Source organism: Protopterus annectens, chromosome 1.part0 (assembly GCF_019279795.1).
Source record: "Protopterus annectens isolate FY-2018-M chromosome 1.part0, PAN1.0, whole genome shotgun sequence".
Taxonomy (NCBI): domain Eukaryota; kingdom Metazoa; phylum Chordata; order Ceratodontiformes; family Protopteridae; genus Protopterus; species Protopterus annectens.
Window position 1 is genome coordinate 1,282,347,554 of NC_056725.1, and position 16,093 is coordinate 1,282,363,646.

A 16,093-nucleotide genomic window follows, 5' to 3' on the forward strand; every position below is an offset into this window, starting at 1 on the left:
AGTAAGGTATTTACCTCACGAAACTTCCAAACAAACAAATGAAAACAGCCATAAAAAGGCAAAATAATAATAAACAAATGGCTAAAAACACAAAATAACTTTAGTACATAAAAATCCAACTGGTAAGTGCTTTCATTCTCTTCATGGAACTTCTTCAGACCAAGCTGTATAATGAACAAACTTATTTAAATACTTAATAACAAGAACATGTGACCAAAAGCACTTACTGCTTTAACCCTTTCCTTCTAAGAACAACTTTAAAGTTTTCCCTATCATTTAAACCAGGGTATGCACACACATTCAGCCTGATTTGCCAGCAATATTTTCTCAATCCAGTTCATCTTCTGCATCAAATATATGATCAAAACCATTGACTTCATCAATTATTACAAATTTGAAGCATGCCTTATTTTTTTCTAACAAATGTTTTTGCTTAAAGTGTTTTCCCAAGGCATTGCTTACATCAGTCTTGTCTACTGCTCTTATATGTTCATTCTCTCGTATGTAGAATTCTCTAATGGTTCTTCCTATATAAAATGCCAGACATAATTCACACTGTATACCACATATTTGGACCTGCAATTATACAAAGTATTCAACCTCATTTCAAAACTTCTTGCTGTCACTACAAAATTCTTAACTTCTTTCATATATTGACATAACTTACAACTGTTACATCTTTTCATCCCCACTTCAAAAACATCAGGCATACTTGAGCATAAATTACTTTTCTTAAAGCCTTTTAAACTCTTTCCTCTTTTAGAGACAAAGATAGGGTCTCCCCTATAACATTTTTAATTTTTTGAAAATTCATTAAGAATCTCCAATTATTCTTGATTATTCCTTTGATTTTACTTTCATCTACTGAACTGTCTAAAACATATGCTAAGGACAAATAATTTTAATTTTATTTTAACTTGCTATTTACATTTGTTACCTTATGTTCCTTTACATTTTTTACTTCCATCCAGGAATTGTTAATGATGTCACTGGGGTACCCTTTTTATTGAAATTCCCTTTTGAGTTCTTCACATTCTTAAAAACACTGCTTCATCTGTTAACCTGCTTATTCTAGTGAATGGCCTCTTCACTATATATTTTTTCAGTCTTTTTGTATTTCTAGCCGCTCATTTTTTATTACTTATTAGCCGTAGAATATTTAATGGTGGTGGAGACTGAAAACTGATTCAGGGTAGGTAGGAAATAAGTATTTTCTATGAAGGAAGATAGTTTGGTTGTCCTAGTATCTTCTCTGGAATATAAGGAAAAGAGAGGTTTAAAAGGCTAGAGTATGAGGATGTAGTTAAAATAGGAAGAAGTTAAAAAGTATTTGGGTAAAGTAGTAGATACAATGTAGAATATATGGGTACTGTTAGGGTGGGGTGTGATTATGAATAAATGTAGTGCAAAGAAGTATGTGAGGAAGAAATGTAGTTAGGAATAGTGCTAAAACATTAAATGAAAGTTGGGAATTAGATAAATGAATGTCTCCTCTTAGATGGATTCTCTTCTTTTGTTGGGGAGCTAGAAAAAGAAACAGTAGTGTTTGTATGACAGCAGTAAGTTGTATGGGGATGTTAGGGAATAAGACTCAAGTGAAATGTGTATGTGAAAAGTACGATAGGAAAGTGGGGGTGGGTGGGAATCGAAGTAGGGTATGGAAGCATAGTGGGCTTCCACTCTCGGGTCAAATTATAACATACAGTAATCAGTTTATAGCCAGTACAAAACAATTAACAGACGAGTACTATAAATGCATACATAATTCCAGTTTGTGTATTTATTTGAGTTTTTAAAAAGCTCTAGGCTACAGAATATTACATTCCTTGTTCTGGACCTTAGCAAAAGCTGTTAACAGCCTTGCTAACTGGATGAGGGGCTGAACAACTAATGTCTGTGTCTAACTTATCAAGAAGGATCACTTAAAGAATTTTAGAAAACTGTCTGAACCGAATACCCAGCATCTGAATCTGATTTTCCCTTACATCTAAGTCCTGTACCTTTTTTAGATTTTGTTCCCCTTAAGCTAATTTAACCTTAGTAACCCTTCTGCCCTGTCCCCTTCATTCCTACAAGAGATCACATAATTTTGTAAAGCCCCCTTAAGCTAATAAAACTTCAGTTACTCCCCGATCCATATTTTCATACTCACTAATTGACACTGCATTACCCTCATGCATTAACCAGACTTACACTTAACCCCAGCATCTAGTACTATCTTACACAGTATCCATAAAAACCATGTTTCTGCAATCAAAAGAATAGAACCAAAAAGGTAATGTTGCAAACAGCAGGACTGAGAAAGAGCATTCCATGTACAGATAAAAAAAGGCTGAGCAACAGGAGATGATATGTGAAAATAGATTTCTAAAAGCAGAAAACAACTAATAAATGCTAAGCAGGTCAACTGTTTTATTCCTTTGTGCTCTTCTGTCCAAGCAATAACAACACAACTTCATTCGATGAAAAGCATCTTATCATCATTACTTGGACAAAAGTGCACAAATGAATAAACCGGTTGACCTGTGTGCATTTATTTACTGGTCAGTTTTTGTTTTCGTCATTCCACATACAGGACAGATGAAGGCTATTAAAGTCTACGGTGCATTGGATTGTGAGCACAGGCACTTAAATATATTAGGGTGTGACAGCAGAAAAGATCAGGCTGGAACACAAGGAAAGTGAATAAGGGTAGAAAGGGAAAATATGGGAAGGACAGACCAGAATGCTTGCTAGAACAAGGACAGGAAGAAAAGAAGAAAATTAAATAAATCAAAAATACTGCAAGTGGGCAATTATCTAAACATGAACATCAGTGACATCAGAATAAGTCAAGGAAAAGGATAGGTACAGGCAAGACTGTGGTGAAGAGAGGTAGGTTCGATACTCACGCTGTGCAGTACGGGTTTGGGGTTTTGCAAACACTGATGGAAATGAAGATATGGGATTTGCTGCACAACAAAGGAGCTACACAGGGCAGTCCATGAATTCCTGTGGATCTGTACATGGAATGCTCTTTCTAGTCTAGGTAGCAGGAATTTAAAGATAATGGCAGACAGCAGGTGAGCAGGAATCAAAATGAGGTGAGTAAGAAAGAAAGGAAGGAAGGAAGAAGGGTTGGAAAGAGGAGGATTTGAACATACTCGATCACTGGGCAGAGACAATGGAGACTGTATAAAGGAGAAGTGGAAACAGCCGCAAACTGGATGCTATCAAGTTAGTAGAGGATGACTGCAAGCAGGAGTGGGGGCAGCCAACAGGACAGGACAAGTGAAAAGCCATTCAAAATCAGTTAGGGCAGGGTGGGCACAGTAATGCAGACAAAAGTAGGAATGGAGGAAGAGGTGACAGGGCAGGGCACAGGATTAGGAAGAGAGCAGGAGGGAGAACAGAATAGGCAAGAGCAGAAAGTTAACAGGAGAGCAAATGGCCAGGAGGACAAAGACACAAGACAAGAGTTAAGTACGACTCATTTAGAACAAACAGAAGCAGCCCTGATGGTTATGATATCCTGAAGTCCCACTCATCCAACAGATTCTTTACAGTACTTTGATGAAACCCCATGGAGCTCAGCTAGGCAGCACGTCCCCATGGATTTGCTACTACTTATGCTAGGCTAGATTCTCTCTTGTTAAAGATGACTGGTCCATTTACTACAACATAAGCATATGGGGTAAGACATCCTAGTTTTACTCAATGAAATATGGATGTATTCTTCTGAATGGTGTAGGTCTTGCAGGAACTTTACTTGGAACTGCTTTCACATAATCTAATGCAATGTCTGATGTGGAATCTAAATAAAATTTGAAATCAAGTATGGCATTTGCTGAAGTTGCCTTATACTATGCATACTTTAAAAAACAGAACTCTAAATTACTCCATTTTACTCAACTTATTCAAGGTCTTTATCTTCATTGCAATGTTAAATTATTTTATTAACAAAAGAAAGTTATTAATGACCTGCATCTAAAAATCAGCAAGCATTTGTATATGTGTTGAAGTGTTCTAGAAGGCTTCCGTATAGGTATCAAGGAGTGGTTGACTGGAATCTTAATGCCTGAATGGTCACACATTCATAGGTAATTACTACTCTAGCTGCCCTTGCGGGCCATTTTAAACCTAGCCAATTTCCTTCAACAGTAAGAATCATACCCTTTGCCTTGTGTTTGTGAGGTAAACACCCTAACCATTATGCCAAACCCAACCCCCTACAGCAGTTGCATGTGGCATGCTAGTCTTTTATGCTAAGTGGGGTTACCCTTTCTCTAGAGCTGTACAGCCATGCAGACCCCTCAACTTTCCCTTATTTTGGGGATATCCTTCTATTTTCCATTCACACAATTTTTTAAATCTCCCCTCAACACATGTGACTTTTTTGTCTAGTGCACAGAAAACTGTACTACATGACTAACATGCTAGTTAGATTTTATACTGTCTCATTAATAATGTGCTTATATTTTTGCATCATTTTTGTCACACAGTTTTTTTTAAACGTGGGTCTGAGTAGTATTCCACATTCCTACTCAAAGAGGGAAGAGTTACTCACTATTTGGTATTCAAATGTTATGTAAATTAGATGCCCAAATTTTCAGCTGGATGCTCCTAGTTTAAATTTTCAATGTCTACAGGAAGAGAGTTTTGCAACCATATAGCACATGTAAGCATAGCGGGTTAGCTGGAGGCAGATTTTTGCTAAAGTACTTAATTTCATCCTTGGACATCATACCTCTCAACCTCTTTTAGGAAGAAATCTGGACAAAGCCATAAATAAAAGTGGGACAAAGGCCTAAAATAGGGACACTTTTTAAGTATTGCTCTTACAAACTTAGAAAGTTCATACAATAACAGGTTTTGCCTTAGTATACATTTTCTGAAGAGAATGATGCCTGAAACTCAAATGTATGTCATTATTTTCTAACTTCAATCTGTAATGATATGCCACTAATTTGCCAGAAAACCACAATTTTATGAAAGAGAGACCAAAAATATGAGGGAAAAATCTGGACATTCTGCAAAAATCTGTACAGTTGAGACACATGTTGGACATGGGTTGTAAAAGAAATGTGTTTTTGATCAATTGTGATCAAGGCTTTTTTTTGACTAAGCTTGTGTGAATCATTTACAAGGAAAGCATTTTAGTGATTTTAATTAATATACACATCAGTCACTTCAAGCACAATTCCCCAAGTTACAAGCCACAAGCTCTGGTTTCATTCGCATTTTCAACCTGCCATATGTTTTACTGTTTTATTTACACAGTCAAACAGTCTGACAGAAATGAGGAGGCCTGTTCAATATAAATTAAATTCTTACAAAAGACCAACTTTGTTTAATCATCTTATGGAAAACATCAGTGCTCAGTTACATTAGAGAGTCAATATCACAATCAGTGAAAGTTGGGAGTGTTATTCAGTACTGAGTTATATGACACAAAAGTCACAACAAATGGTACAAAATAGGCAAAAGGGCATAAAACACAACTGCATAGCATTCATTAGTTATCAACTTAAACCAAAGTAAGCAATAAGCAAAGAAGTTCTAAAAAAATCAGAGTATATATAATCAGAAACAAACAAAATCAAAGTGCCCAATTAACAAGTAATCCTTGCCATATTTGATACATACAGTAATTAAGAGGTCAGTAGGAACAAAATGTCCCAAAAAGATTTGAAAATTATTTATTATCAATTTGCATATCTGAATACAGTTGGCAAGCAGCATTAATGATTTACTTGGCAGATGAAAAGATCCATGACATATACAAAATATCATAGGAATTACAAGTCCAAGGAAACCAAACAAAGTTATGCCAGATACAAAAAACAAAGGAGATTCTAGACATGTACCATATTCGATTAAATGCTGGCAAAGAGACTGTCTCCTTGCATACAGGACTCTGACCCAGAGGACCAGGAGCTAACACTGACTCATTCACTGGAGGAGCAGCTGGAAAGGGTGGAAATCAGAAGCTATTTGCTTGACAGTCCTGGAAGGAGGAAAGCAGCCTGTTCCACCGAACTACTGACACCTAGCAAGGACGGGTGGTACAGTGGGTCAGCACAGAGACAAGTGGGTCAAGCAAGCAGCATGTGCTACAGCAATCCTATGCATTAAGCTGTTTTATTATTTTTTTTCCACAGGGTTCTATTCTTCGTCACATCTTGGGTAACCTCTTCATTTCCACAGTGCAAATATCAATTGACATGAATTTTCAGGACTTCAGATGTCTGTAAAGTAGATTACCTAATCAAATATCAGTGCACAATGTCATTAAAAATGAGTCTGTAGACCTGTTCTCATCTTATTTTGATGCACCAAGACAGCAATGTGAACAATTTCAAAGTTAATATAATTATTTTAATAAATGTTGGCATTGCAGAAAATATATTCACTATCTGTTGATATATATCCTTTTAATGAGGTGCCACTGGAGAAAGATTAGGCTGTCCACATAGTAAATAAACTCAAATTTCATCATAACATATCTGTGACAACTGGTATATATTATAATTAAACAATACAAATATATTTTAAGAAATGTTTATACTTTTATTTCTACAGTTGGTATAACCTTCTATTATATACTGTACCAATAGTTTTACTAATACAACACAAAGCATATAGTTTGGCAAGAAGGTGATAAAAATAAGTTTTACAAAACAAAACACTTGCACTGTGCCTCTCAGTTATGATAACTTCATTTAATCAATGTCCTTAATTTGTTAATCAGACACACATCATTTCCTAAATTTTAGGGCAATATGGAAACCCTTAGATTTAACAGGCTGACAGAGTGGCAAGGTTTAAGATAGCAGTGCTAGCATCTAGATTGAAACAACAGTAAAATGCCAGCTCACCTGTGAGTGAAGATGTGAACAGCTTGCCATCATATCAGCATTCCCCAATGAGAACAGCAGCTAATCCTGACGGCCAAAATAATTAGTCTGAAGGATGTTTGCATGTACACTCCCACTCTACAAGCCTATCAGACCAAGGAGGGAAGTACAGCCTACCCAAAATCCTCAGACCACATAAGATTTAACAGTTAGGTTTTATTCCTCAGTTCTCCACCTTCTCAAGGGAAATGAAAGAAAAAAATAAGGAAATGTTAAGGAAGGAATAAACAGACAGAGCAAGCTAAGGTGATTATAGCAGCCAGTGGACAATGAGTATAAAAAAAAGGATTCACTTGCTCTAGAATGCTACATTCCATAAGAATTACTACATCTAAAAGGAAACTGGTGAAAGAGCAGCATACCCAGCACAATGAAATAATGTTACATTTCAGACACACCTAGTCCGTGGAATTCCTTACCAAGTATGTGACTAATTTAACACTAAGGTACTGAAAAGCTTGTGGGCTTATATAATAAAATTGTCTTCTATGTTTAATGATGCATTATGTCTACACTGTACCCATGGGGATTCTATATTCTGATATGAAAACAGCAATTTTTTGGGCTCACCTTAACAGTAATACAGCTATAAATTTACAAATATCATAGAAGGCAGCATGGCAAATGGAGAGCATTATCTGTTACAATTATTCCTTAAAGATCAGAAGTTGCAAGACTGTTTCCTGCGGTCAGTAACAGAGAGGGAGCATATTTTTATACATTTATATTGCACACTACCATGACATTCAGGCAAGAACATTACAGCTTCCAGTTACTACTCACATCCCAAGTCCTCAGTTTTCCTTAACATCTGCTATTATTCTGTACTTCAGAGTCAAGGTTATAGGCTTAATCATGTACATCACTTCACTTCATCGCCATATGTTGATATTTCTTTCATTACACCCACACACGTCCATCTCACTGTTTAAAATCTACAAGTACTATCATCCAACAATTAGAAATGATAAATGCTTTTTATTTCATTATTAACTTTCAGTTTCGAAAGCAAGAGTATATCCTGCTTTTTTGTTATACATGGCTGAATCAACCCAGCTGCCTTGAGGTAAATGTTAGGCTTTCTAAAACTGGATTCTAGAAAACACTGCAACTGAACTTAAATGTCATTACTGAATGTTACTTTAAAATTCTAGTGGACGCTGGGTGGATGAGACGATGAGGACCATCCTAGTTCTACTACAAAGTGTACCGCCTAGTGTAGTGTTAAAATCACATAAAGTCATTTACGACAAGAGGAAAACAAGCAACTTAGCTCTCTAAGAGACAACTAATTAACCATGTGCACATTACTTAAATGGCATTCATTTCCTTTCACTAAGACAGAAGAAATTAATGCATGTCTAGATACTGGTAAAAATGTTTATGCACTGTAAGTTTTCCAGTACTGACAGAATCACACATGTATTGACAGAAATAAAATAAAATCGACATTATAACAAGACATTTTCAGCAGTAATATAACTTACTCACCATACAACTCAGCAAATCCATTCATAGGCACCCGAGATGTTCCTGTGACAAACTGCAACAATCGGATTCGTTTCTCAGCATCCATCAGCAACACAGCCTGAAAATAATTGTAAAGCTATTAGCCAGTCTGTGACAGTTCCAAAGATGATGATATGCATATCTAATAAAGTACCTGTTACCACATCCTATTCAGAACATTTTCACTTAATGAACTGCATACCTTTCTTTAATTTCCCTAGGTGATCTAGACTACCTAACTACAGGCTGGAAAACCTACACTATATTACTGTACACGCATAGACATTCCTGGACCTTGTCAATACAAATGCCCTGGAACAACTGGTCAGGATACCTACTAGGGGGAATAACATCTTGGATCATGTCCCTACTACTATGGGAAAATCTAGCACCATCCCTTGTGTATCTTCATCACTTGTTAGGTCTGACCACAAAGCAGTCTCCTCTGAAATAAAACTGAAACCAGAGATCTCTTATATCCAGGGTACCTTTAGAAATTTCTTTTTAAGACAAACTACCTACTCCTGAATGATACATTGGCAAGTTTCAAATTCCCAGCAAACCCAGTTAACTCCCCTAAATACATGGAAATTTACACCACCACACTATACCAGCATGTAAATAGCTGCATAGATGCAGCTATACCCCATAGGAACAAGTGCAGGGAAAACCACAGAAACAGGCCTACACAGTGGAACATAATATCAACAAGTTTTAAATTAAAAGGAAAAAAATTTTGACCAAATGAGGAGTAATTCCCAGAGGTTAGAGCCGTTGCCACTGAAATAAGCAACTGAGGAGCTTAATAAAGTCCACCAAAGCCAGGTTTCAGGCTAAAATAGTTACCTAAGCCAAAGACAATCACAAAGCATTTATTTATTAGTTATGTTCACAATCTCAAAAGCACAATGCAACAATGTGCTGAGCTGATTGTGAATGATGTTATCCAGGCTGAGGCTGAAGATATAGTGAAAATACTGGCTGATAAATTTAATTCTAACTTTAATCCTCTCTCTCCTCAATCTGTCCTTCAAGATATACCTGAAACTGGATCACCTCCAGCTAACACACAAAACCACATTTTTGCTATCAAAAGCTAAAAATACTGCATCGATGGGTCCTGACAATATCCCTGGATGCATCTTAGATAGCATGAAGCATGATTTAGCTACACCCCTAACAACACTGTTCACTCTCAACCTCTATACAGGTTTTGCACCAAGTGAATGGATAAAAGCTACAGCCATTCCCCCACATAAGGGAGGGTCTTCCACAGACCCAAGGAATTACAGACCCACAAGTCTGATCAGGCTCATATGCAAAGCCATGGAAAGACTTATCCTGATTAACCAATTAGGACATGGGGAGCTTCTAAACACTGGATCGTTTCAGCGGGTCATGTTTACTCAATCTGGTGGATCTTTGTGAAAAGGTCACCAAAGCAATGGAAGAAGGCAAAGCAGTCCACACTGCATACCTTCTACTTCGCCACAGTTTTTGATACAATTCCTAACTCAGACATAGTAGAAAAGCTAAATAAACTGGAAATAAACCAATTTGTCACCCACACGACTGCCAACTGCCTCACAGATGGGATGCAAATAATCAAAACAGGGGAAGTTACCTCCACAAAGAGACCAGTCATCGGTGGAGTCCCACAAAGTTCTGTACTGGAATTTATCTTGTTTGGCAACTACCTTTCTGAATTTAAAGCCAATACCAAATGGCTCTGGCTGATTAAGTTTGCAAATGACTGCAAGCTAGAAGCAGTCACTTAATTCCCAAATGATTCAGCCATCCTGCAGGAAGGTTTATCCCAAATAAATAACTGGTGCCAAAAAAAAAAAAAAAAAAAAAAAAAAACGAATGTCAAAAAATGCATTTGGGAAGTCATCTACACAACGGAACAGCCACATTGACAACTTTCTTCTTCTTCTTTCGGCTTTTCCCGGTTAGGGGTCGCCACAGTGGATCACCTGTCCACTCATGATTGGCAGTGGAGTTTTACGGTGTCGAATTGCCAGCCCGGCACCCAACCTTCCATGGAAGGCACACATACACTCACAGCTAGGGCCAATTTAGAGTGTCCAATCCACCTACAGCATGTCTTTGGGACGTGGGAGGAAACCCACACGACCACAGGGAGGACATGCAGACTCCGCACAGAAGGCACCTCAGCTGAGGATCGAACCAGAGAACCTCTTGCTGTGAGGAGGCAACGCTAACCGCTGCACCACCGCAGCTGCCCTCTACCTTACTAAAATAGACTATAGAGCTCCCCACAGAGTTATTTGGCTGTAAAAGCAAGAAAGTTTACACTGAAATGCAAAGCTGCACAGAAATACAGAACATGGTTCTCTTAAGAACAGAGCATCATGTGTCCTTTTTTTGCCCTGACTTTTATGTTGTGTAGAAGGCACTGTAGCTCTGGCACAGAAGCTAAAGCCTGGAATTCATTTCCCTTGAAACTGTGGAACTTTCATTTACATTTCCAATTTAGAGACAGACTGCTACATCTTCAATTTCTGGTAGAGAAAGGACAGATAAACCAACAGACAAATTCTTCAACATACCATTTGTCTATTCAAACCCATTTATTTTGCATTTTTCTGCAACCTTCCAGATTCGCATATAGTTAAACACTATAAAGTATACTACCTAATTTTTATTTATTTCAAGTAGAGTTTTATTAATTTAATTTCAAATGCTTGCAGCTATTGGCAATAGTGCAGACCAGGTGAAATCTCAGTTGTTTGCATCACCCTTTTAAGACTGACTGCTTAACATTTAAATTATGGTAGCACTAGGTTAATTTATAAATTTTTACATTGCTCTACCTACCACACTGCAGATGCTGGTGGCATCATACTATCATGAAGACAGGGAAAGAGATGTTAATACCAGACAGCTATCATTTACCCCTCCTAGAAAATATTGAGCTAATGAACACACTTGGACAAGTTTAGTTGCTTTCAGAATTATAGCACAGGAAAGCAGTGGGCTGAGAGCAGAGTGGGTAAAAGTTGACCCAGTTGTTCGAGATTTGGGAACTCGTGGGACAGTGACCTAACTTTTGACCAACATATGTCTACTGTTGTAAGAAAGTCCTTCTATAATACACAGCTTATAAACAAAGGGACTGTTGTCTAGATATAGGGATGTTACTATCCCCGTTTAGTCCACCCTCATTAGGCCAATTATTGAATATAATACCCTCTTTGACAAGTATCTGCAAAAATTGGAACACTTACAGAGATATCCTACTAAAAGGATATAAGACCTAAACAACAAGTCCTACATGGACCAACTCAAAGCCCTGTCACTACACTTGGTATCTTACAGACTGCTAAGAGGTGACCTGTGTCAGGCATAAAATGGCATACTCTGACTCATTACTGATGAATTAACTGAACATTAGCAAGTCAATTGTCATCAGAAATACTTGGTCTAGGGATCTAAACCTCTTCTACAGCATCAACAGAATGGTTTGGATGGACAGGTACATTTCGCAGAGGATACCACTGCTGCAGAACAGCCTCCTCATACATATAAAACAAAGTTCATCCCTGTCCATATATAAACGCAACTTAGATCTATGGATGGGAAACAGAAATTTACCCCAGGACTGCCCCCTGTACTACAAATGGACAGAGGCAGCTCCTAAATGCTTTATCCCATGCATGGATCCCCTCAAATTACCTAGGGTATGATCTCAGTTATTTCATTAGGGGTAATACATAATTATCGACCATGGGACGTGGAAGATCAGTCTATAATCAAACAGCATAGTTTTTTTAAAGCACAAAAAAGCTTAAAATAGCCCACAAGTGCAGCTAGCCTATTACTTAACCAATGAACCTATAAAAACTGTGCGTCAGAAACAGAGTCACACAGCATTTTCCCCAGCTACACTTATTTTACTTCTGATAGCTGCCTACATCTTTGAAAATTGCCAAGTACTTTTGCCAGGTCTGCAAGTACAACTGGTAGGGTTATGTGATGCAACAAAAGCAAGGCATGAATTCTGTACATAGATGTATAAAACTTACCCGCAGGGAATGGAAGAGCTATCAGCAGGGTAACATGCTACATTCAGTTCTTAAGTATGCGCTGTAATGAATTTTGTAAATAAGCTCATGGTAAGGAATTGCAATGACTGGGCAGGTAATAAGCAGCATCACGCAATGGCAGGTAGGCTGGAGGGTTAAACAAGCTGCCCTTGGTACATCAGTAGCAATACAAAATGGCAGCAAGAACAGCTTAAGAATACTGCTGTTCATGCATTTAAACAGCTGGTGCAGAAACAGATCACACATATAAACTAATGACATATCCATGCGTAGAGACCTAGTGAAATATCTAAATTGGTATATGCATGCCAACAGAGCCGAAGTGTACAAGGACATGAAGAGGATGACAATTAAAAACCACAGCAAATGCCTTCAAACACCAAAGCAGACAGGGATGAGAAGGAGTAACTTCTATGATTTGTTAATAAGAATGAAATCAGAGTGAGACTTCCATGATAAGTGCACACTGCTCAACAGCTTAATTTTAGCTCTCACTCTGTGAAAACAGAAACTTTAAAAAGAAAAAAAAAAACAGGAGCAATGGAAATGTAAGATTGGGTAAAACTAATTCATCGACTGCCTGGATCCCAGCAAAGAAGAAGTTTGGAGAACCTGAAAGAAAATCAACCAGAAAAGGTAAAAAGAAAATACAGGCTATGAAGAGTGCAGCTGTTCAGCTAAAAGCAGTTCAAGCTTCAGCTTTGATTCAAGACACAGATTCTAATATTTTAGAAGAAAAAATGAATCAGACGTACTCAGATGTGATTAAAATAAATTAAACATTGAAGGAATATATCAACTCAAATAACAAATAGCTGAAAAAATAGAAGCTTTAACTTGCTATTGATTCAGATGAAGTGATAAAACTGCAGAAATCAGAGGGTAAAATGAACAAAAGACTGGCTGGGTATAAGGCCTCCCAAGAAGAGCAGTTAAAAAAATAAGAGAGTTGGGAGTCAGCATGAGCAGAGAAAACTTGAGATTTTCTGCTGTACAAGAAAAATGTAAGTTAAATAGTTTAACATTTTCAGGACAAGGGTGCCCAAAGCATAAACATGCTTTCCCATTTTATTGCTTTAGACTCATTGTTAGGGGGATGGAGAGTTGATGACTCACCTGTGACTTCCTTCTTGGTGGCAGCTGTAACAATCCAAGTCATTTACAGGACCTCTAGCTCAAAGCTGCCTACCATTAGGGGGTATGCAAAACTTTAACTGGCTTCCCTGGAACAGCTATTATTGTATCAGTTCCTACTATGCCCTCCAGGTGACCAACTCAATAAGATGGTTCACAGAAGGGCCAGAGCCATATACTTCAAAGAGCACTCCCTTATCCAGAGAGGGTTGGTTTGCTGGCCAAGATCCCCTCTTTTTCATCAATTCCAGGACTTCACCAAATATGAAGTCTTCTGATGGGTAACAAAGGAGGCTTCTCTTTCATGTCAGTATCGGATGTAATGGACTTCAAAGGGGAATCCACATTTCCTTTTACATATTCTTCCTGGCGACTTCTGGCTGTGACAGGTCAGAGTTCTCAGAAGAGGTGGATCACACTTGCTGAGACTATCTGAAGGATGCAACTCTGCTCTGTCCATGGGAACTGTGATGAAAAGGGTGAAGAGATGAAAGGCAGGCATCTCAGGGTGGAGCCAGTACTCGTGGCAGCTCTGTCAACATCTCAGAAGGGGAGTAGGCTATCATCCTCTGTGACTTCAGAGGCAGATCCAGAGTCCATCCGCATTGAAGGTCGAATTGTAGGAACCAACTACTCCTCTAATAAAGCAAAGGTGGGTATCATCAAGGAGTGAAGCCTGAATACTGACGATGCAGAGGGCCTTGAGGTGAAGATCAGTACCGTAGGCTCGAATGCTTAAGATCCCAACACTAAGAACAGTTCCAAACAATTTGACCCTGGAGCTGGTACCAAGCACCTGGATCTGAGACCCACTCAACATCAAGGGAGTCAGAGTGCAGCAAGTCAGCTGTGAAAATAATGTCACTGAAGCAACAGGATCTGGGTAGAAAACGGGCTTTAAGACTGCAGATGCAGAAACTTGAAATGACGAAGAAGCTAAAAGAGGTGAGGGGGCCCAACCCTCTCCACTCCTGTACCAGAGAGGGATGGGGTGGTGCCCAGTCCCATGTGTGTCTTCAGGAAGGTCTACATTATTGGTTCTCAACCAGTTTCAAATGTATTTTGAAATGAGCATGTTAATTTCAAGGAAGAATTTGAAGGAGATCTGAAAGAAAGAAAACTAGACTATTCTCATTCTGATGAATGTCTACTAATAGATTTTGTAGGGGGACTTGTCCCTAATGACAGATGTTTCCAATACTACAGATTTTTGCTCTGGTGTCAAGCAGGGGGAAGATTCTTTCCTTGGCACTTGTAAAAGATGCACATGCCTGATCATCATTTTCATGTTTCTTTGCTTCCCTATCCTTATCCTTTACTTCTGTCTGACTTTTCTGCCTGTTTGACAGGAAGGAGACCTTTCACAAGTTTAGTTCTCTTATCCGCTAAGAAGCAGGGACTAAAACCTTTGCAAACAAAGCATTCATCATTGAGATGCTTTAGGCCTAAACAGGCGATGCACATATCATGTGCCTCTTGAGGTGAGAGTGTATGCCCACACTTAGAACACTTTTTATATGCCTTGGCCATCTTTAACAGTGTAAACCACAGGCTGCAAGTACAGCACATACAACATGAGAGGAAGCCACTACTAATACTAACAACTCTGAAGGATAACTTTCCAATAACTATATATGTTGAAGAAATAAATGAACAAGAAAAAGAGATGCAAGGCAGCTGCCTTCGCATCAAGAAGATGAGGTACTTCAAACTCTATGTAAACCTAATAGCAATATCATCACAACTATATAAATTATGAAAGTAGCAGCTGTGCTATTAAAATAACTATGTGGACTCATTAAAAAATAAGAAGAACTTAGCCGAGGCAAAATATGAGATCCCTTTGCTATAGCAAAAAAAAAATGAGATCTGGATTATGGGGAAGTTTGCAGGGGTCTGAGGCACTAGAACTCTAGCTAAAGGCTGCATCAGATCCAACAGGTAAATCTTCACCCAACTGCTAGACAGGATAGACTGATGAAATAGGATTCAAAGTACTAAACATTGTACAGGGGGTAAATTGGAGATGGGATCTTTAGAAAAGGGAAGGAGAAAGTTGCATAGAAATGGTGGAATTTGTGGGAACAACACATGCAAAAAATGTTCAGGCGGGAAATTTAAAGAAGACAGGATTTGAGCATCTTTTGCGAAGCTGATGTGAATGATAACTATTAAAAAAGAAAACATGTAACACATATAACAGATACAATACATGAAACTAAGGAAAATGTGTGCAATGGTTTGTTTTCCTTTTTATAAATGCAAGTGCAACCATGTCATTATTTAAATACTGTGAATTTAATAATAGTGTTTATTTAGAAAACAAACATAAAATAAGAACAATGGTAGACAATGGAATTCAAACAGTTTTGCAAGCATGGAAAAACTAACAACACTGAACAGAAACCCACTTATTCTCCACCTAACAAATATTTTATTTAACTGGTTTTCAAAGGCACTTGGACCATGGAATCTACATTTTTG

General features: G+C 38.0%; 1 protein-coding gene across 6 annotated transcripts in view; it reads right to left on the reverse strand.

Moving 5' to 3' along the window:
• The window catches only part of NEDD4L (NEDD4 like E3 ubiquitin protein ligase), a 3,335,946-nt gene that overhangs the window by 22,942 nt on the left and 3,296,911 nt on the right, over window positions 1-16,093 (reverse strand). For all 6 annotated transcript variants that reach the window (XM_044066167.1, XM_044066169.1, XM_044066164.1 and 3 more), the window contains one exon: window positions 8,388-8,484. In XM_044066167.1, coding sequence (XP_043922102.1) covers window positions 8,388-8,484 — 97 coding nt within the window. The remainder of the gene's footprint in view (window positions 1-8,387; window positions 8,485-16,093) is intronic.